At 35.5% G+C, this 24,397-nt stretch overlaps 1 protein-coding gene across 2 annotated transcripts in view; it reads right to left on the reverse strand.

The window, feature by feature from the left end:
* LOC111513096 (uncharacterized) overlaps positions 1 to 24,151 on the reverse strand; it is an 86,034-nt gene extending 61,883 nt beyond the window's left edge. The window contains exons 1-7 of one of the 2 annotated variants that reach the window (XM_074181850.1): positions 23,943 to 24,151; positions 22,047 to 22,228; positions 13,732 to 13,972; positions 10,969 to 11,055; positions 10,859 to 10,916; positions 9,831 to 10,801; positions 9,303 to 9,443 (exon numbers count right to left, since the gene is read on the reverse strand). In XM_074181850.1, coding sequence (XP_074037951.1) covers positions 9,303 to 9,443; positions 9,831 to 10,801; positions 10,859 to 10,916; positions 10,969 to 11,055; positions 13,732 to 13,972; positions 22,047 to 22,228; positions 23,943 to 24,021 — 1,759 coding nt within the window. In that variant the 5' untranslated portion in view covers positions 24,022 to 24,151. Of the gene's footprint in view, positions 1 to 9,302; positions 9,444 to 9,830; positions 10,805 to 10,858; positions 10,917 to 10,968; positions 11,056 to 13,731; positions 13,973 to 22,046; positions 22,229 to 23,942 lie in introns of both variants that reach the window. The other variant, XM_074181849.1, reaches the window with a different exon arrangement.
* Between the last annotated feature and the right edge of the window lie 246 nt (positions 24,152 to 24,397).

A 24,397-nucleotide genomic window follows, 5' to 3' on the forward strand; every position in this document is an offset into this window, starting at 1 on the left:
ATTGTGATTCTACTCTTTCTTAGGAATCTTAAGAAACATTCGTGAAGATATAAGTAATAATAGTGAAATTATCACGAAAATAAAAGGTAGAACTGGAACCTCTGGCCTGAAACGAATCCAAAACAAGAACTATTTCCAGACACCAGAACTGCAGCACTTTTCTCGACGACATTTCATCAATCAAGTTGGCGTCTTCAGTAAATGAAGCTAACTATGAAGCTAATCTCTATTAATATCTAACAGGGTCCACGAGAGCATCCAAACATCTGGTGTCATGTATCAATTTCAACAATTTCAGAGAGTTTTCATTAAATCTATGGTCGTTCTCTAAGGCGTTTTCAGTGACACTAGACCCTTCTGGTCTCTGAAATCGGATATATTTTTTTCAAAACAATTTATAATAGCTGGCTCAGTCTGACCGACATTGTTTGTGACGGCCTATTTCATATAGGTTAGGTTAGATTAGGTTCAAAGTTAGTGGGTCTATTCGATCCTCCACCGCAACCCATAAGGGTTTATTGTGGCTCACACATATTCACACTCGATCAAATAAACCCAGCTTCTTAACGAAGCCCGTTAGTTTTTAAGGTGAGTGGTCTTTCAGGTCAGTACGGCTCTGCTGAACTCTAAAAACCTGATTCGGTCCCTAGCGGGGCAGACAAAAAAGTATGTGATCTGCTGTTTCATTATTTTCCAAACAGGGGCGACACACACTGTCTTCCGACAGTCCGAGTCTCTGCATGTGATGATTCAAATGACAGTGACCTGTATGAAGGCCTTTTAGACATCGGTAGTTCATGCCTACTGTAGTCCAACAACTGTTTGGTATCAAGCTTCCAAGGGTGAATAAACGCCTTGGAGTGAGTCAATCCTGGAAGATTCTGCCAAAAGTCCATAAATCTTCTTGCCATTCAGGTTCTGGTCTGATAGAGCTGCTTACAGCACCCTCCTTTGCAAGGGAGTCAGCAGTCTCATTGCCTTTCACGCCAGTATGGCTAGGAACCCAAACCAGAGACAATCTGTTAAGTCTTCCTATTGAGGAGAGTCGTTTTTGGCAATTTGCTACCAATTTGGACATTGCTCGGTAGGAGCCAAGAGCCGCTTGATTGTCCAAGAATATTTTTATTGACTTGTGTATTTCAGACATCCCCGACTTTTAATTTTCCAACATTTTGTCTTCAGAATCACCTGTGTCACCCTCGTCAACCGAAGGCATATACCATCCATTTGTTTCATATGGTTGCCCTTAATACCTCAGTATTTAAGAGTTGTGGAATGTTGTCGGTATGAAATTTGAGATAGACAAATCTGCAAAGGTGCGTCTGAAAAGAAGCTGTGAGGATTGCGGAGAGGAATATCAGGTAAGAAAATTGTTGCTATCAAAGGCAAACATATCCTTGCCATTCCGATCTTATTCCACTTTTCTGGAGTAGTAAACTTGACTCGAGAGAAGCTGTATCAACTCCACGTAAAAACCCGAAGAATCGTCCGTTCCCTGGTTCTACTTTTCCCAACAACAGAAAAAACGTTTGGAGTGTCAGCGATCATTAAAGAGCAAAAATTGAAGCATTTCTCTTCAGGGTAGCTGTCCGGGCGGTTGATGAACTCAATTTAGTTTTCGACATTGAACAAGGGATATCACAACTCTGTTATCGAGTTGGAACCCGTTAAAAAAAAAGACCAACACAAAATTCACAGAAATCACTTCACTCCTGCGGCAACATAAGGAAAATACAATGCATCGAGTTTTCTTTAATAATTATTGAATAAATCGACTCATCAAATCACCTGACCTTCGCTTATCTCAGGTCTAGTGGGCAGGAGTCCATAAAATGAGAGGATCAAATAAAATCAAATCCTTTATTTTCCTATAGTCCGTATAATCTGAATTACAAGGGTGAATTACAAACTACTACACTGAAACTAGAAGCACACACGAAAAGGCATGCACACCCGTACACCGTACGTTAAATAATCATTAACGCTGTAATACGCATTCAAAACTAAACAATGTTTTATTTTTGTTTTGAACGTTTCTAATGTTATGCTTTCTTTGTCACTTGGTAAAACATTAAATAAACGAGGACCTGCAACATATAATTTTGTATTTTGTAGAGTAATTGTATTTGTAGAGCCTATTAACAGAAATCGACTTTCACTTTGAAAAACGTAGACACACATTTTCATTATATACCTACAAGCAGCGTAAAGTCGGTATTTCTAATTTCATGCAAAAAGGTTTAAAGGACTCCATGTGACTAATGCCAGAGATACTTCTGATTATATTCTTCTGAGCCAAAAAAAAACTACACTTGCGTTTTGACCAACCCTAGAAACAGACACCATAGCGCAACCTCGACTACATTTCAGCAAAGTATACAATTTTTAGTTGATCTGGACTGAGATTATAGCTGAGATTCCGTAGCTTGAATGCTGAAGAATGCAATTTTGGTATGAGTCCATCACAATGTGATTTAAAATTAAGGTTTTTGTCAATCTCAATAACCAAAAACTAAGTACTTTTCGACAATGGAAGCAGCTGATTATCCACATCAATATATAGTGGGTCAAGAATGTTTTGATAATCACAAAACTGAATAATTACTGTTTTATCTGAATTGAAAACAAGCGAGTTACTGGAAAGCCACCAGTTTAAGGATCTCATTGTTTGCTCGCATTTCCGTTGTATACTTATTTAATCGTAGCCTGTTATAATCATGCCAACGTCATCAGCAAATTCGACGCAATTTCCATCAGGAACAGATTCGTCAACTTTATCTATATATATTCGAAATAGTACGGGTCCCAAGACTGAATCTTGTTGTACTCCGAGTGATAGAGATATCGGTTGAGAGTAAATTGTTCTTTTGTTCCCCTTGATTACATTGGTGATGGTTACATATTGGCTTCTGCCAGACATAAACTAATCAATCCAATTTTTCCAAATTTCCCCAAAACCTAGCTCATGTAAGTTTCTAGAGAGTACCTGAGAGTACGCAGTCAAATGCCCTAGTGAGATCGCAAAAAATCCCAACAGGGCATTCGCCAGCGTCTATGCCATCAGCTAAATAGTCATATACCTACGGATCGAATTGCGGTATTGGTGGATTTTCCACTTGGAAACCCATGCTGCGTATCCGAAGTAATGTCATTTATGTCAAGAAATTTTGAAAATCTAGAAACTCAAGAAACAATGCTCAAAAATGTTTGAGAAAATCGATGTTACTGCTACGGATCTGTGTAGTTATTCACCAACTGTGTTATTTTTTTGTGAATAAGTTCGACTTTGCCTGTTTTCAATCTTTCGGGAAAAACACCCGAACCAAAACTTAAATTGGTAAGAAAGACAAAAGGTTTTGTTAATATGTTGATATGCCGGAACGTCATCGTTCCCTGACGACCTTTTATTATTTAGCTTTTTATCATCAGTTCAAAAACTTCACTCTCACTAAACGGGTATAAGTAAAACCTTGAGGATGATTAATTCACCGGAGACCCAATATTATACGTTGCCAAGTCCAAATCTTCAACTAATTTCCGAGGAGTTTCTATAAAAAAAGAATTGAATTCGTTTGCAATAATGTTAGGGTCTTCAGTCACAACACCGCTGGACGTGGTAATTTCAAAATTTGACATATTGTAAGTTATTGAACCTTGTAATTCAGATACCATTTTCCATGTTTCTTTTGATAGATTACTACTTGACTCAATTCTAGCTTGATAGAATTGTTTTTTGATATTTTTTAAAAGGAATTTTTGCATCTTTTTCATAGTTAACTTTGATTCTCAAAGTTTCGGATAAATTTTTTGAAGGTTGAAGTATTCTCTCAGTCTGAAGCTAGAGCATTTCACCTAGTTCTCAGTTTTATGTTTTTTGAATCGCAGCAATAAAGGAATTTATATATTAAAGTGTTGAAGACATATGTCGGGAAAATAATTGAACGCAAAATTACAGACCAATCCTCTCCATAAAAGGACCTCACAACTTGGGACTCTGTGACTCCAAAATCGATCTCGCACAAGATCATTCTATGATCTGAAAATGGAAAATCGAGTACACACGTAGATCCTCTGTTGGGAAAATTCAAGTATATATGATCAATAGAAGAGATTGTTGTGTCCGTCACTCTGGTTGGCCTAAAACCCAATTACGGAAGTTATACTGTATCAAAGTATTAGAGAAGTTCACATATTTACTTCCTGATTTCAAATAATCACCACTCACTATAGTCTATTTCAAAAGAGTGTAGATTAATAAAATCTCATTAAGTATTCAAAAGCGCTACAGGGTGATCCGTCAATAAATTCTGTCACTTCCCTAGTCCGCATTGCAAAATTATGTCGTTTCATAAAGAGCAGGTAGGTATCACCCTGTTTTAAGGGATTTGTCCATTGTTATCGACGGATAAATACTGAGCCAGAGGCGCGCTAGTGGGATAATTGCCAAAAGAATATGCATTCATAAAAATTATATTAAAGGAAATAAAAATTTAATACAGCAGAACAGTGTTATTAAAAAAATATAAAATGTAACAATAAAATATATACGAACCGAAATCGGGAAATACTCACAAACACACACGAACGAACTTTACGTATTGAAACACTTGTGGGGACTTTAAATCAATTTATTCACAAAAACGACAAGAACTTTACTGGATACGTTATTACAATTTGACACTTGAACAATACTAAAACTGTGAACTTCCCTTAACGTTTAACAACACTCTATTTATACCCTAATTGAATGTTCTAGAGATTACTAGGTACAATTTTCGAGAACCTTCCGAGAAAATAATTATTCAGACTACCCTTAATTCTAAACCCTAACCTAAGCAAAAGTGTCACTGTCACTGATACACTGGTCTCTGTCCAGATTGCTTATCCCGCTACAGTATATTTACAATTCAATTAAATTATTCTACATCAGTATAGTCTTCATCCGAAGAACTGTCATCATCCCCTGGTGTTATAATTATAGGGTCAACCACCTGATCGACCAAGTTGTCCAGTTCCCACATTTTATCTTCCTCTTTTAAAACATGCTGGATTGCTTTTTGCCAGTTTTCTGATGTGATTTCCATAATGGCTTGATCAAACAATACCTTGACATCTTTCATTTTAAATGTGGTATTGTGCCTTGCAACATATCCTTTAACTTGTGCCCATATAAGTTCTATAGGATTTAATTCGCAATGATATGGCGGTAGGCGCAGCACAGTTACTTTATACTTTTCTGCTACATCTTCTACGGCATATTTCATGAAGCGAGATTTATGTTGTTTTACTATGGCTAGTAGTTCCTTCTTTACTGAATTCGTCTCAAACTGAATACCTTTATTTGACAGCCAGTTAATAATTTCTTGCTTTCTCCAAGCTGAAGTTGGTACCTTCTCTAAGCGCCTTGAATGGTAGCTTGCATTATCCATAACCACGACCGAATCAGCTGAAAGAAATTTTAACATTTCCCCGAAGTAGTCTTCGAAGACATCCGAATTCATGTCCTCATGATAATCTCCCGTCCGGCACGACTCAAAGCTTAACAAACCTTCTTTTAAAAATCCGTCTTCGCTTCCAATGTGAGCAATTATAAGCCTCTTCCCTTTTCCCGACGGCACTTTAATACCCGTCGAAAGGCCTTCTATGAAAGCTTGGCGAGAACTTGTTATATTTTTATCTTGCCACATTTTTTTGACTATATAACCTTCGTTTATCCACGTCTCATCAAGATAAAAAATTTTCTTTTGCTCTCTGCGGTACTGCTTTATAGTTGTCAAATATTTTCGTCTCCAGCAAACAATTTCATCACTTTCCAGTAATAGTGCCTTTCGATTGTGCTTTTCCCAGGCAAAATTCATACTTTTTAAAGTTTTCCATAAAAGTTTTCTGGATATCAAAGGAATATCGTTATCTTGGCTTATCTCGATAAATATTTTTTCAAGAGTGGGTATTTCCTTTTTAAAATAAAACGAATGAACTTTTCTTCGAATGTCACATTTGGTGTCTTCATCTAAGATTTTTATTGGTCTTCCTGATTTTCTCTTGCATGGACTTACCTGGCCTGATATCTTTCTTTCTCGCAATAATTTAAAAATCGTGGACTGTCCAATTCCAGTCATTCGGGCACATCGCTCAACACTTTCTTGCACAGACAAACTAGGGTGATCGTGTTTTATGCAATCATATACATTTAAAATTATAACTTTTTCGCAAACAGATACCGGAGAATTTTTTACACTTCTTTTCTTTGGAGTAAATGTCCCCATTTTATAACTTTTTCACTATTTCTATATCACAATATCACTGTACGTTTAATTGGTGTAGTAACAATTACTATTATAACTCGAATGTTTAAGACACCATTACAATATATTTAAACCCTTTTTCTTAATTACCTGGGTTTAATAGGTATTGCATGATTGGTGGGCAGGGTCAAAAAGGGATTATTATAATGACATGGCACCTCGGAACTAAGTGTTAACCCTTTTTTGAGAAATCATGCTCAAGTATATGAACCCAAATTGCATATTAAATAAGTTTACAAGAACCACTAAAATTAATCTTAATCTTTTTTTAAGAAATTTTACTTACCTAAATACATGTAGGTACTTAGTTTTAGACCAAATTACTTCCCAAAAATGGCCTTTTATTATTATCTATGTCTGTAATTTTTAATTTACTTTAATTATTAAGTTTAATAATCCTAAGATTTGCCTACGCCCATGGACGACAAGGAAATTCAGGCAAATTTTATGACACTTCATGATTTATTACTCTACACTCTTTTGAAATAGACTATAATTGAGTTTCAAGTTCTTCGTATTTTGCACTTAAAGTCTATAACAACAGAGGATGTTGTACATTTGATTCTTCTTATTAAGTGATATGGTACATACTTCGCAAATACCCTCTATAAAGAACTCACTCAAATCAATCGCCTCAACGACAAGGCCCTGACTACACCAAGTACCGACTCCACCACTTTTGGTGTTAGTTCGGCAAGGTTGCCAAGTTAAAATCACGTATTTTCAAATTTGAAATAGAGCTCATTGTAGCACATACTTCATTCATACATATTAATTTTACATTCTTAAAGTCATTCAAAATCAGCATTGTTCAATGTTTAAATGTTGATGAATAGTACTAAAGGCTGGAATGCCAATGTGCTGGATAATCATAGCTTGCCAGGATCAACGATTATGGACATACAGGATTGCTCACTTACATATATCGCCACGTTAAACAAGGGCCGAGCAGATGTGACGTAACACTGGTGACACTTTTAGTAGCTGCCATAAAACTGTGTGTTATTTTAACATTTTTTGAGGATTATTTTCGGACAGTATTACATTGTTTTTGTTTATTTTGATTAAATTTTTATTTAACCATACCAATTAGGTTTCTGAAACATTGAGTTTGTTATTGTGAAAATCGTATTTTTTTGTGCTTTTGGACATTTTTTTAACTGGTGTAACGAGTAGACACCATATAAGACTCTGTTATTTTCTTCAGTTTGTTTTGTGGAACTTTTTTTTGTTTTTTGAACATTTTCAAATTAAATTAAGGTGAAAATTTAAAATATTTACATTTTGTAAATAATAGCAAAAATTGTCTAACCATTAAATAACCTTGTAATTTTTAGTTAAAATGCCTGGTCGTATTCGTGCAGTGTCAACTTGCAAAAGCAATCAGTTGACTATAAAGAAAAGTGGTGTTACTGATGTAATATTTCATTCTTTTCCTATTGCTAAGGATATGGTTTCCATAACTTTGCAAAAAGAATGGATTCGTCGCTGCAAAAGAGGGGATAATTTCACTCTCAAAAATGGATTTTCTCAAATTAGAAGCCGTGGTCCAAATGAAATTGAAATTAACGCAGACACGATTTTAGAGCAGACAATAGGATCAAATTGTAGTAGCTCATTTTCATCTAGTAGTTCTGATATTTCTACTAATATTCCTTCAACTTCAAATACAAATATTCCAGAAATAACAGAGGACTCTTTAGAATATATTGCTGGATATTTTGCTAAAAAACATAAAAATTATATACCTGGTTTGGGAGATTATACTTATAAAAGCAGAAGATCATAATTATAATATATCCTTTTGGGTCCAGCAACTTTCATTGGGATAATTGGTTAGAAAAAATTGAAAAGTGGAACAAGCTTTTTGGAAAACATCATTTGAATGGATTTAAAAAAGGGCCAGGAGTTGTAGAAACTCTTTCAAAGAAAATTGCGAAAAACGAAGTTTTTCCTATTATTTTTGAATTTTGCAAACTGAGAACAATTATCAGAATGAAATATAATAACTTAAAGGCCGACGAAACTAGGTCATTCGAAAAAATTTAAACAATTTTGATAACAGAAAAAAATCGAAAATTAAATAAAGTAATAGGTACATTAGTTCTTTAAATTTATTTTTCTACATTCATGAAAAAACATTATATAAAATATATTAAGTATATAAAGTAGTGCCTTTTTGCTCTAATGTAGTATTATAATAGGTATATTAAATTGTAGATTTATCAATTTCCTCATTTATGGAACAAAGTTTGAGTTGAATCATTCTATTCAAATTTCTCATTTTCTTAATAAAAAATAGAAACCGTATCATGTATTCTCTGTCAGATAAATGAAAAAAGTTAATACACCTATAAACAATTTATTACTTATATATTTTTGATTATCAAGCGTTTATTAGAAAAGATGGAACAAAAAGTTATAAAAAAAATTTTTAGATAATACTATTCATTCATTACCAAATTTTTGGGGGAGTTACAGTTTTCACGAAAATAATAAAAAACTGATGAAACCTTTTACTTTTAAAAAGGACAAAATAGCTCGCCCTATCATCCACAAAAGAAAAATGTTTACTTAGTATTAATCTATTTATATTAAGTATTCAATCCTATATAAATATAATATTCTAACAAGGGATTTACATGAAATTTGTTTATTTTAATTTAAAAGTGCAGTACCGAATCAATCCAGAGTCACCACTGTTACGTCACGAGATCACGTGACGTGTTTAACAAAATCACAAAAGTAAGCAATCTTGTATGTCCATAATCGTTAGTACCGTAGTCGCGTGATGGGTATAGAGATTCCTGACACAAGATGCAGAGCCTGCCAGATCGTAACTACTGTTTTCTTTCAAGCTGCAATTTCAAAATTCACGTGAGATGCACATATTTGTGCTACTCATGCTGATTACAAAACATGTGAACAAGAGCTCGGAACATCTATATTACACCCCGTGAATTTGAAAAATATAGGTTGATGTAATTATAATCTCACCATGTTCATCAGCAAAATACTGTGGAGCCGGTATCCATTCTTCGACATCTTCATACAAATGGTCATCATATTCTTGCATTTGCGCTTGCTGTCTTATTTTCGGATCCCTGCTGAAAATGGGAGGGGTACTAGGAGTCGCAGCTGAAAATAATTTTGTTATCAATCAATTATCTGGTATGGAATATGTATGTTGATTGTTTGAATTAGCAAAACTAGTAGAATTTGTAGACTCACAAAAAAAATCTGAGTGGTGATTTCAGTGAAATCCATTTTAACAATGGAAATCCCACAATAAGTAGTTTTTTTCATAGAAAATGGCATTACAACGTTACACAGCCCAATATAAAAAATCTAGAAAGCATAGTGTGAAATTCACATTATATTCAACAACGGAGAAACTATAGAATGATAAAAGAAATGTTCGATTTTATTGGAAAGTTTTGATTTCTTGTTCAAAATTTGATGATAATCAATTTTGAGCGTATATTTTACTAGTGTTGATTTGAGATTTTTTTGAATAAACTTTACCACTTTGAAAAGTGTCGAGTGCTTCAGAGAAAATAACGTTCGCTTGTGTTGATCCCCTTAGAATGGGAGTCATGGGTTTTCCATCGAAGGCAGGAGTTTTCTTGTCAGCCTCTGGAGCGGCTTGCATTTGTGGTCCAGTTCCGGTAGGGATTCCACCTCCGGTTGGCATTTCACCTTTTTCTTCATCTGGCATTCCTTTGGCCTCTTCGAACAATTTATGCAATTTTGGGTCTTTCATTGAAGATGGCAGACCTTTCTTTGGTAAACGGGATGGCTCCTCGCCGCGCACTGGAATTTCAGACGGCCCTTCTGAATATATCTTTTCTGAAGATTCCTGTCGTTTTGGACTTGGAGAAGGTTTGGGGGTAGTTAACGGAATGCCAGCTTCAGCTGGAGATACACTTCCCACCCGTTGTTTTCTTTCGGCGAGTTTTCTCCTCGTTTCGATCTTTGTTAATTTATCTTTGAATTTTGTCAAAAGAGCAGAATCCTCATCTAGTTCTTCTTGAAACTTAGATTGATCTAAATCTTCAAATGTGTCCCATACATCTTCTCCTCCCTGGATTATTTCGAATAATGGCTGGTCCTCTAGATCCTCATCTTCTTCTTCTTCTTCTTCGGAAAGTCCTTTTTTTCTTGTTCTGGCTCTTTTCCTCCTAGATCTGATTTCACCTCTACGGTAATCTTCCAGTGCATCTTCCATTTCTTTAAGTTCAGCATCTTCAGCATCTGAATCGTCTCCTTTGAGCTTTCTCCTCAGTGCTTTTTTTTTATCTTTTTCCGTTCGTAGTTTGGGAATAGCTCCAGTTGATCTAGCAGGTTTTGCATCTGATTCTTCGACAGGCTTCGACTCTCTAACCTCCATCAGGTTAGAACTCCACGTTGGCGATTCCCTTTCTTCAGGTGGAGGGACTGTTCCTAGAGGAGAAGTAGGTGGACTCTTTCCGAGTTTTTTCTTGTGTCGCTTTCTTCTGCTGCGATACAACATCAATTAAATAATGAGAAAGATACTTGAATAACAAACTTACGATGGTTCTCTTTCCTTATGAACCCTTGCCTTGCAAGATGATTCCACTTCTCCAGGTGCTGAAAAAATGTTGAATGTACAAATGAAAATTTGTATTCTTTTCATTTTTACCAGATGGACAAACACAAGAAGGATCTGATGTTCTTCCACTGACTCCTGGAGGTAGCGGACTTGTTGAATCCACTGCACTTTTTGTAACTGAAAAATAAAATTCCTTAAGTCAAACAAATTTATTGAAACTATAAGCTTTCGCAGTCATGAACTGATAGTATATGTATGTACTACATTCGTGACTTCCTTGGGACTCATCTGGATATTTTACCCACTCACTTGATTCTATAATATTATTAACATTTTCTCTCTTCCAGTAGATAGGAACTGAGAGTATTCTGCTATCAACGTTCTAGTTAACATTTTCAATGAAAATATATGGAGATGTAATCTAACAGGTGCAACTGACTCAGACGAAAGAGGGTTGCTGCTGATATGGTTGGCTGGATTCTTTCAGGGAAAAAGGTGTTTTGGAAACTGGATGTTTCAGACAGAAATAAAATACTCGTCTAAAAATAGCGATGCCTGTTTGGAATGTGCACGGTAATAATATATAACGTATAGTCATCCAAAGGTGAAATCTTCCTCAGTGAAAAACACTGATCCAAAAGGAAGTTTAAAGAAGTTGGCTACATTTATTCGGCCTGGCTGGAGCATAATAGTGCAACATATAGAAACCTGTATCAGAAGTATCAGAAATAGGACAGTCATCACCTGAAAACGATTGTGGATGCTAACAACTGGAAGAATTCAATTAGCTTGGTTGAAAATTTTTTTTCATGCTTCACATATTTTGTTTTATTTTTTTCAACATTTATTTCCATTATTTTCTTTGATTTCTGTTTCTTATATTTTTATTACTTGCACATAGTTGACATTATCATTATTTGAATTATTCATTAATTCATTTCCACATCAGGTTACGATAATTTGTTCCTTTTACAAATTAACGTTTTTATAGTTTTCAATTTTTTACTGATTGATAAGATATTTTCTTTCAATTCTCTTTTCAACTTTATTATTTTTCATCTAACTCTTTCGAATATTTATACAATATTATTTTTGGTATTTTTAATATCTCATTAATTTTTTTACATAAATTTAAAATCTGTTGATACCTTTTCAAAAGACGAAAGTCTAAACTTGTAGCATTTACCAAGTAACATAGACAAACACATTCAAAATTTATTATTTTTTCAAGAACAAAACACAAGCACTACAGGAAAATCCTCAAAGTGCTCTAAGAGCGGTGCCTGTGCACAGATTTACATTGGATTTGAATCGCTGGAGATTGAATCCATTCGGAAAAACGTCCTCAGTGAGTTTATTCCATTTGGAGAACTGCGTTTAAAAGTTCTCCAAATGGAAGTTCGAGGTGTACTGAGTTGAACCTCATAACGATGAGCAGCCACAGTCTGTTGTGTATATCTGATATGTACCGTTCTTGGTGGAATCAAATGTGCCAAGTCACTTGAACACTTTCCGTGAACGTATTTATAAAAGAAAGACAAATTTCCAATCTCTCTTCGATGTTTCAGACTATCAAGGTTGCAAGTGATGTTCGCGTCTCCAAATCAGGTGAATGACTATTTTCTAGATGGAATTCAATAAAGCATCAAAAGTTGCTGGGGTGTGTACAGTTTGCTAGTTCAGAACAGTTTCCAAAGCTTTTGAGAAGCAGCCTTTGCAATTCCAGCGACAAGATTGTGCCAAGGCATATTGGTGTCCATTTTAACCCCCAGCAAACTTATCGAAGCGGAAAGCGGAGTTGTCTGTCATGATATTATTATAATCAGTTCGGGTACATTTATCTTTTTGGAAGAAACCAATGCCTGTTTTTTGTGGCATTGGTTAGTTTCACTCTAATTCGAAATCACTTCTAGATCCTCATTAGGATATGCAACCTCCTGCTGCCGGTGAAGATGTGCATCCACAGCCGATGTTCTGGAATCCTAATGGAATGCTCTGCTGACGACAGTCGGCAGAGCAATATATTGGATCTTTCGTTTTTACCAAGAATCGTTGATATACAATAACATATATCCCAGCGTTAGAAATATCAAGCACAACAGCTCGAGACTCTCCATTTTTCTCAATTGCGTTATTCCAAGTATGGGTGACATAGGATAAAATGTCGCCTGGTTGATCTTTGTTTCCGAAAGCCATATTAATGATCGCTCAAGATATTAAAGCCTTCCAAATATTTAAGAATATGGTAGTTTGCGGCCTTCACTATGATCCTTGATATCACTGATAGTTATAGATATTTGGAATATTTTTTCGCCCTTTTTTAAATTCGTTATGACCTAGTCTTTCGTGGTAGAAGATTCTTCAACCACTTAGTAGTATTGCAAAATATACTCCATTGCCAATTCTTTACAGGAAACAGTCTACATTGCACTGCACCGGAAAACCGAGAGGAGAGAGGGGAGAGGAGAATGTGCTTAAGTTATATATAACTAGTCTTGGTAGTATTGCAAAATATACTCGATTGCCAATTCTTTACTCAGTAAAATTCCTCCATCAATTCGTTTACTATAAATTATAAATTCATAATAATCATAATGAAATTCAAATATCTGTAAAAATTTCAATATACATTCAAAAACGTTTCCCGAAATTGTTGATAATCATTCATCGTCTAGAGAAAAACTCTTATTTTTTAGCATAAACTGAAAAATCATTCGAAACCAAAGATCAGAAATAAATTTAAGTTTTCATAAAAATAATATTTAGAAATTGAACGTGTGCACCATATAGTATTCCGGAGCTCATTGAAACGATATATTTGAAAAAAAAAATGGTGAAAAGTGTCATACTTACTTTTTGGGTATATTCCTCTATCAGCCCGTTGCCAAAAATTTATAGGTTCCCTGGAAATGGCGTAGTAGCAATGCACGCCGAATCCTGGAATATCCTGCGCAGCTGCATATTCTCGAAAATCTGACGAACAATCAGTGGTATAAGGAGGATAATCACCAATCTGTCCTCTAAGTTGCTTCCGAATCCTCTCGACCCTTTCTGTCTGTTCCGTTTGGATAAGTGTCCTCGCCATGCTATTGAGCTATTTGGAATATCATAATATGTTTTACAAGATAATTAAAGAAGTAACTGATTTTTGTAATTACAAAATCGCGACACGTGTTTCGCTATGCAATACCTTCCTCAAAGAGGACTGTAAACTATAAAATTGTTTCAACAGTTTCGTCCGTTTTAAAAATGAATTAATATTTATTCTACTGTGTCGTGGTAAATACTTATCGATTGGGAATTTTGTACTCTATACATTGATGCTGTTCTTTCTCTTCCAAATTTTAATTTCTTGCCTCTTTTCAGCTCATTATTACATTATGTCGTTAAGCGATTTCCGGCCAATTCTCCTCTACGAGTTCAAATTGAGCCAAAGCGCTGCCGAAACAGCCCGAAAAATTAACCAGGTATTTGGCAACGATAGTGACGTTGGTTTGCAAAATTTCGCTCCGGAGATTTTAGCCTCGAAGATGAGCCCCGAAGTGATCAACCCTCAGTAATCCAGGAAGAGGATTTGAGGATTCTGGTGGAGACACAAACGGTTCGTGGGATGGCGGATCGTCATGTGTAATGAAAAATGGATCTACCCAGGCACTTTCCAAAGGCGAGCACCCACTAAAAAACACCATAGTTACTGTCTGGTCAGCGGTCGGTGTGATTCAATATAACTTTCTGCAGCCGGGCCAAACCATCAAAGCGGAAATTGCGTCAACAGCAGGTTACAGGAATCACCGTCCGAAAATTGAACTAATCGGGTGTTGAAGTTCTGCCTCATCCACTATACTCCCCAGACCTCTCGCCGACTATTATCTTTTCATTCACTTCGATAACTTCCTAGCCGGTAGAACCATCGCAATTCAGGACTAGACAAAAACGGTCTTCGCCGACTTCATGGAGTCCCGAGCACTCAATTTTTATATAAGAATGTAGGTTTTCACGGCTGGCGTCAACATTTTGGTTGGTTTCCGCGTTTTGCCATGGTCTTCTCAGGTTACAATCTTCAATCGTTTCAACTGCAACTGCGGCGGTCATCTTCAGTGGCGTGGTTGAAGTTCTCTTCTTGACGTACCAACTGATACGTCAGTTCATACGATAAGAAGAGTACTTCAACCACGTCACTGAAGATGACTGCCACAGTTGCAGTTGAAACGTTGCATTTAGAATAAATTGAATGAGCATTCATCATTATATTACGGTTTAAAGTAGACCTATAAAAACGGACAAAACTTTTGGAACTCCTAATACTTATAAATAATAACAATTTTATTCTCTGGAAACCTCGACTACTCGTATTACTTACTCTCCAATGAGGAAAATAATTCTATGGTAGATTCAACTACCCGAAAAGAGCGGTACACTACTCAATTCGTCAGTAAAAATGGGTCAATATATATGATTTTCAAAAAGTAATCACTCTGTAGGGACTTAATATGGCCATCTGATGTAATCAAATAAACAAAATGGGTGATTCAAATCAATTCGATCGTTCATTAACTATTGGGAACTACTGAGTTTAATAAATTTCATACTTCCAAGAAAGTTGAGTTTCAAACCTTTCTTCTGGACATGAAGAGTTTTGCAATTCATGTCCTTCTGTACAGTGTTTAGCATTCCTACGTTGAATTTATTTTTCCATTTTGTAAACAGCCTCTAGGATTTGTATCAATCCCAAGGTGAGGAAACTGACGTTTGTCAATTAAAACAAGATCTTGATTGAAAAAATTCAAAATTCAAAAAATCTTGAGAATCGATCTCGAAGATAGTAAATGGTATTTCATTAAGCACTTCCTATATTTAAATTTAAATGAAACAAAGTGTGAGAAATTATCGAATTTTTTTATCCTTTTGAAAGACTTATTGATACCATTGGGTGGAATATAACATCGTTCAAATGTTCGCCACGGCTTCTCTTGGTGGAGAGCATTCGAAACGTACAATTTTCTATGACTCTGGCGCCAAAATCAGGCTGAATTTGACCGATGGCATGGGTTATGTTGGCTTTGAGGACTGCTATGATTTGTGGCATACACCTGCAACTTAAGAAAACCCCACAAACGGGGTCTAATCGCACGATTTCGGTGGCCACTTCATCTCCACATGAGATGACCATGTCCTCAAATCGCTCGTGCAGAATATCCAATGTGGCATGAGTTGTGTGACACGTATCACCGTTCTGGTGACACCACATGTCGTTGGTGTCAAGCTCATCTATTTCAGGCTAAAAGAAGTTGGTAATAATCGACCTACAGCGCTCGCCGTTGACGGTGATGGTCTGGCCAACGTTGTTCTCAAAAAGGAATATGGACCGATGACGCCGCCAGCTCAAAATCCACACCAAACAGTGACTTTTTTGGGATTAATTGGACGCTCTTGTATCGTTGCAAACTGGCAATTTCGTTTGTTCACGTATTCATTCATCATAGATGGGCCTCATCGCTAAAGATGATTTTCGATGAAAATTAGGGTCAGTTACCAACTGCTCCAGAGCTCATTCAGAAAACACATGTCGTTGTCTATCTGTCTGTCTGTCTATTTGATTTCTCTTTTTCCGTTAATCAGCTATCGCCCCCATACGAACGACAAATCTCAGAAGTTGAGAACTTGAGCTAAGGACTATAGTTGGTCACTTTCATTTTCTGGGTCAGTTGAATTTTGTACGGTTGCAGGCCCAAGTCACCACGCAAAATTCGCCAAGTTGTGATCTGTGAAAGACAGAGTTCCTGTGAGTGACGCGAAATGGACTGTCTCGGATTCTCATGCCTACTCTCACAGATAGCGGCGATGTTTTTGACAGATATTGCGTTTCATTGAAAGACGTACGGGTGTTGATCGATCGTTTACTGAACCAGTGGACTCGGATGTATCCACCACATTGCGAATAGTCCTCTCGATAGGACGATTATGGCGACCGTAAAATGGGCGAAGCGCGATATGTTGTCCAAAAAGAACACCCATTTTTACAACAATTTCAAAATTTCCATGTCTTGTTGAATGCTATATTCGTCCATGATGATTTGGCAAAACAGACTGAATAAATGACAACTAATTTGAATGATGTATCTTCAACAAGATGGCCATTATGAATTGTCTAAGTTCATAAGTTCCTGTTGGAAGACTCTTTTTGTAGTCTCTGACCCCCGTCGAACGTGTCGATTGTGAAAATAGATATCTTTTCCGTGTACTGGGAACCGAGTATAGAGTCTACCGGGGGTTCGACTCTCTATTATACCCATAGCTATAGTATCATTAGTTTTTTCTACCGCATACGTAACTGTTTTCAATAACTATCTGTCTCTGTATTTGTTAATCACAAAATTATTTCAGGAACCAAATTGAAAAAAATAATGGAAACATAAAAAAGCTTTGGAACATTGTAAAGGAACTCACCGGTACACAATCAAAAACAAAAGTTACTGGTCCAATAAAAAATGATAGTGACGAGCTTTTAACCGACTATAAAGATATAACCAACGAATTCAATGACAAATTCGCAGGTATGGGTGCAAAACTAGCCCAAAAAATCTCAACGAGTAGAAATTATAACGCACATCAATATATTCTACCAAACTCATTAGCTTTAACACATACCGACTCCAAAGAACTGACTACACTAATAAATGAGTTAAAAAATCACAAATCGGTAGGCTATGATGAAATTAAATCAGAAGTAATAAAATCAATCTCTCAGTTCATTATTGAACCACTTCAATTCATCATCAATCAATGTATATCTAGAAGTGGTTGGCCTGATGCCTTCAAAAAATCAGTAATTTGTCCAATTTACAAAAGAGGAGATAAAACCTCAGTGAACAACTACAGACCAATATCCCTGATCACACACTTATCGAAAGTTTTTGAAAAATTATTTAAAAATAGGTCATTTATAAACAAATATCAGCTAATTTCAGAGAAACAATTTGGCTTCAGACAAAATATTTCCACCGATGATGCTTTAATAACTTCAACTGAGAAGATACACAAGGCTTTAGAGAACTCCACGCCCTCTCTCTGTCTATTCATTGATCTCTCAAAAGCCTTTGACACCGTGGATCATAAAAAACTTCTGAATACATTGGAAAATAACGGTATTAGGGGCAATTTCCTGAAACTGTTTGAAAGCTATTTACCCGATAGAGAACAGTCAGTAAGAATCGAAGGGATACAAAGCGAGCCGAGAAGAGTAGAATGTGGTGTGCCCCAAGGTACAATCTTAGGACCAACTTTATTCAATCTCTAGATAGACGACCTATTCAAACTCAATACAGCTGGTACAATAATTGGATATGCAGATGATACAGCCATTTTTTATGAGGAAAAGACCTGGAATAACCTCAAAAATGTAGTTGAAATGGATTTTCAAGCTATAAAAGAATGGTTCGACTATAAATTACTCACTGTTAATATGGAGAAAACCAATTTCTTACCCTTTAGTTGCAATTCAAACAATTCCTGCCCTTTTGACAATCTCCTTATCAAAAACTAAACATCAAACTTTACAATTCAAGCTGTTAACGAAGTGAAATATTTAGGTGTTTATTTGGATAGGTACCTGAAATGGGGTTTGACAAGTGATGTATAAGTTCAGGCAGGAGACGCCAGAAGAATTAGAGGTGACTGAAAGTCTGTATCTCAACTGGTGAAAGCTCGCCAACATCGTGAGGGACACACTCCACTGTCTTGAGGTCGTGAGGGCGCGTGTTGTTCAGGGTTTTCCTTTTTCTCTCCTCTCCATTCCCTTGAAGTGTATCAATTTGAAATACTGTATAATATTTGGAATATGAGGACCCACAGCCTGATGACTTCGACAATTGCAGAACTAGCCAAACGTCACACCCATGCTCAATTCCTAAAGAGATGGGGTGATATCAAAGGATGCAATCTTGCCAGGATCACCCTGGCCGAAGAGATATCTGGCGATGATCAGGAAAAATCTATGCTTAACAATAGGATTTCTGACTGGCCACTGTCAACTAAGGAAACACCTCCACAATATGGGGCTAGTGGGCACACCTCTATGCAGGATATGTGAACAAGAAGATGAAACTGTCAGGCATGTCCTATGCGAATATCCGGAGTTATCGTCAATAAGAGAGTGTGTGTTCGGCGAGTCTTCACCTACATCTGCCGATATAAAGGAGATGTCACCCAGAGACCTGTCCACCTTGTTGAAAAGGACAGGATGGACGATGACCTAGGAAGACAACTCTTTGGGAGGATGTACAATGGGTCACATATGGCCTAAGTGGTGTGGGTCTAAACTAACCCTCCCTACTCTAAAGAGAGAGATTTGAAATATTGTACAGGAAAACGTTGGAAATAAGTATTTTTTATTTTGATTGTGGATTTGTGTACCAGTGGTCATTGGTCTAATCTACGTCAGTTTTTTTTATTCCAACCACTCAATATCGAAACGATTTGTAATTCTTATCATGAAACTCAATAGTATGATAGCCTTCACAAACAAACTGGTTCTGAAAAATGTCTGATATAAGTTATAGAAAACGTATAGAATTCCACTCCCTAAAGTAGCAATTACCTGCTCGTATATGTGAAACTTTATATGGAATTGCTCGAACTTTTGCACAAAATGCTTTTTATATATTAGAACGGAATTTCCCACAACAACTGTTTTTGTTTGCATATAACATTCTTTGAACTCTCAATCGTATCTATGATAGAGAGTATCAACGAATATCAAAACAGATAAATGAAACTGACAAAAGAAATATGTTTCACGGTATGATTTACCGCGCTCGGGCTCAAACTTCATTCGCACGAATGATGGTCACATTTCGTGCTTGTTGAATAATAAATGTAGGTTCTGATGACTTACAATCTTTTTATACTACCTAATCCTATGATATAGATACCCAATTAATTGAATTACCTGTAAGAACTAATGTATTACATGATTTACTGATCGGTAGCCAGGCGGTTTGACGTGGGTGATTTATTCACTCATTCGAATTGACTGCCGTGTTAGTCGGTGGTTCAAGCCCTAGTCTGAACGATCAATTTTCACTTGCTATCGTCCAACCCGTGTTAAAAATCACACGTTAAAAGTTGAGACCCCGTTAATCCTTGGCTCGCACAAGTTTCTACTTCTGAGAATTATCATTCGTAGGGGTGCGACAGCTGGTTAACGGAAAATCAGATTTCAAACATTCAGACAGACAGACAGATTAGGTACACTAGAGATTGGAAATTTATGAATTTAATAATTTCATTATTTCCAGAAGGCTTACTTTCGAACTTTTTTCTGGAAATGAAAACAGTTTTGAATTCATGCCTAAGCCGTTGTTCCTCTGTAAGGAGGTGGGTAGTACCTATTCATTCATTTCTACATCCTGAAAACTGTTATTGAGTTCTTTTGAATGTGAGATCAGTTTCGCCTATGTAAAACATTGGAAACGAAGACTGGTGACATCGGTGAATTATCGAAATTAATAAACCTGCTGGACAAAAGTTAGGATGCAGTTCCAAACTACAACGGCATTCAAATCAGTAACACTGATCTGCTGAATTATCATCGAAATAGTTGTTTATTTTATATTTTATTTATTTCAATCAAAATTGACACGAAGTTGTCTTTTTTCTCTCGTTCCAAAAGTGTATCACAATACTACCTTTTCATTTGGAAAAATTTTCGATTAAGTCACTGGCTGAAATCACGTGACGGTTACTCTGAAAGAAATGGTGTGAAATATGTGCCCCAAATATATTTATAGCTGACGTGTTTCAGGATTTTTTGACATATGTCAAGGAACTTGAAAAATTAACACTGGTTCAGTGGTTCACTCTGTATAACTGAATAAATTGGACTATCATATTTATAAATGTACTAGTTATCGCCCGCCGCTTCGCCTGCGTCGAATTTGGTGTTACATTTCGTGACAGACCACAAATGGTCACAATATTGTTTTATTGTATAAGTTTCAAAATGTCCATATAGGATGAAATTGCAGTAACGTTAGTTACAAATAAAAGTGGTAAAAACATATAAAGTTTCATTTCTCTTTTCTTCATTATGATTTCCTACCACGTAGTAACGGCTACATCCATCAATTTATTCACAATATTTTTTATCGACCCAAAACTTCAGGTTTCCAACTTCAAAACTGACGAAATTCAATGCAATCTTTGAAACTCTATTTTTCCCCTTGGGGGTGGAAATTCCTGATTTATTTTCTTGATGCTTATTTACACTATACAAAGAACCTACCTGCATATCTCAAGATTCTAGGTTAGGTAGCTTCGGTTGTACGTTAATATAAAAGCGAGCAACAGCTAGTAATTTATATGTTTACTTTAAAAATATAGTAACTAAAAAAATATACCAACTGCACTAAGTAATGAATAGCTTCTAAAATCGAATTATATTACCTATAAAGAAATTCGCAAAACTAACACAAACGTCAACGACATCTGCCCTCACGCGTCCTTCCGCGTTCGAGTCGAGGCGCTTCATTGCCTAGACCGCCCCTCTACCAGTGTGCATCGTCACCCGTCGTCTTACAGTAGACGCAACGGGTAATGGCTTACTGCGTTGCGTCAAGTTAATCTTATCATGATAACTTTTTAATGATTCGTCGAAATTACTAGTGACAAAGTTTATCTATATCGAATACTTGAAACATTGTAAAAAAAGTATCGAATTCATCTGTGTTTCAACAGTATTTTGCATATAGTGGCTACCACATAAGGGGTAGATATATATGCTATCGCGGACTTTTATTTAGAACTATTTAAGATAAACAATCTTACGGTACATTATCTGCATGTTACTCCAACGGTACAGGCAACGCACGCCGAGATAGCTGCCATGGAGCAATACTTTTTTCAACTTACTCAATACTTATCGAAATTACACAAAATCTTTGTAAGTTGTAGCCCATATGTTATTCTGATGTATAAGCTATATTTATGTAAAGTTTCATCTAAATCCGTTCAGTCGTTTAGGCGTGAAAGAGTCACAAACCTACTAACATACATATATCCATCCCCACAAACTTTTACATTCATATTAGTATATAAGGTAGATAAATAGATATGTATGTATGATGGTTAAGATGATTGAGAAAAAATACTTATCATGTAGGAGTACTTACATCAAAATCAGGCGGAAATTCCTCCAACTTTTCATAGAGATCCGGATCATCTGCAAATATCCCTACTAACTTCTTGCGTTGCAATGCAAAGAGTAATAATTTGATATAATCTGTTTTCAATCTCTCGTTCCCAGACTGATCTTCTCTAATTTTCTTAACCCATCCTGCTGCTCGAACTCTATCTGAAATTCAAGTTCAATTTTAGGAAGTTTTCTGCAAAATTCAATGAGAAACACGATTTCCCCAATTAACATTTTCATTTGATGTTTTAATTGTTTGAATAAAATCTCCTTTTTCTTTCTTGTACTCCTTCAAAATGGATAAAATATACGAAAATAGTTGTTGCTGGTAATATGGAAGCATCCATCCTTTGCTTTCTTGAATTATATACATCTGAAAAAGCTATTGTATAGTGTTACGATTTTGTAAGATGTTTTCTGAACCTTCTATAGCGAAGTGTTGCCATTCAATTTTTTTTCTATGACTATTCAAAAGAGCGTCAATTATCTGACTGTTATTTATTCGGTAACAATTATTTCTAATTAGGAGGAAGCCTTGACAATTGTCTACTTCAAAATATGTTCTCGAACGTCAAAATCAATCATTGAACTGACATTTCGTTTTGAAATATTTAGTTTTCAATGAATAACAGGGATACAATATTGTCTCGGGAAGTGAAAATAAATGTATTATATCAGAAATTTGTAATGTAACGGAAAAAAAATTATATTTCCCAAAAATTCATCACTTAATAATAAAATGAGAGTAGGTAATTAGAAACTAAAATGGATGTATGTCACACCAATTTATAAGTTTGTTCTTGTAATAGTTTTAAAAACGTTTGATTGGGTGCCCGAGTTAAAGTTTCATTTAGGTGACTTTTCTTTTATTTTTTAAACCAATCAATATGCAAATGAAATAAAATAACAAAAATAGGAAATACCTTCTACGTTGCTTCTTGTGTGAAATTTAAGGTATTTACCTCATTCAAGATTAATTTTACAAATGACATTCATTTTGAAATATTCCTGTTTTAAGTCATAGAAGAAGTGTAGTATTTTTCCCGCAAAAAATATCTATCAGTCGCTGGAATGATTTGCGACGCTCGTCTTCAGCTCACGTCGACAAACTTTATTCTCACGAGTAATGGCCATATATTTCACTCGTTGAATAAAATACTATTTCTGTCTGGAAATTTAGTTATTGAATGTATTAAGAGTTGTAAGAAGAGTTCACCCTGATTCCCTCTCACCATCATGAAGTGAGGAATGTCATAAAATTTTAAATTGTGGCTAACATAAAAAACACTTGCAGAAAATATGAAATATGTTAGATCCACTAGCAAATAACCAAATATATAAGAAAATCAAACAATTGGACAGGCAAATTATATTTTCAGACCAATCGGAGCATTTGTTTTCTGATTCGATAATTAGATACTCAATACTGAAACACTTGAACTAGTATTAAAAATAAAGTGAAATCATCTTAAAAAATGAGAATTGAAACGTCATATGTTATTATGCCATATGTATTTGCAAAAAACGTTACTGCAGTTTCGTCCTACAAAGATATTTTCAATTAATTGTATTCATTTGAAAATGTCCTTATAGGACAAAACTGCAGTAACGTTAGTTACAAATACAAGTGGTAAAAAAATTCAAATCTCATTTTTCATGATTATTTCCTACCACGTAGTAACAGCTAATCAATGTATTGAATGTATCTTCTATTCTTGGCTTTCGTTATACCCAGTAGTTGTAAAAGGTAATAGTTGACAAATCCTTCCTTCAACCCGAACACTTCTTCAAATTGAATGAAACATCAGTTATCATAAAAGTACAATTAGATAGTTTGTATACTACCGATTGAAATGATATTGAAAAAAATCCCCACCTTTTGCATCCGGTAAACTGAAAATGAGTGGCCTGGTGAATTTCGAGTAAAACTGCAACTCATCCTTGATACGATCCATACTGGAATTTTTTCTTCATTGCATAATATTCAATACAAATATTGGTTTTATTCACGGTCACTTAAAATTTTATTGCTCTCACAAGAATTTTGACATTCGTTTGAAAGATGATGTCAACGAGTTCGATTTACAGGGAGGTAGATTTTGAATCTTAAGTTAGTTCATTGTCACTTCTCGCAAAACAAGCCACCTTCTCACGTTCATTTGAGCGAAAGAAAAAATGAGATAATTATGAAATATTTTTTGAGAATTGAAGTTTTTGCAAAAAGATGTAGTTTACTGATATTCAAACATGTACTATGTGAAGTTGTTTGACGGTATAGTTTAGTTCTCGAGTTGAAATTCGTGTTGAATAAATATAAAGCTCTAAAAAATA

This window comes from Leptinotarsa decemlineata, unplaced genomic scaffold (genome assembly GCF_025532065.1).
Source record: "Leptinotarsa decemlineata unplaced genomic scaffold, Ldec_3_MD MMD2_tig00026316_RagTag_RagTag, whole genome shotgun sequence".
Classification (NCBI taxonomy): Eukaryota; Metazoa; Arthropoda; class Insecta; order Coleoptera; family Chrysomelidae; genus Leptinotarsa; species Leptinotarsa decemlineata.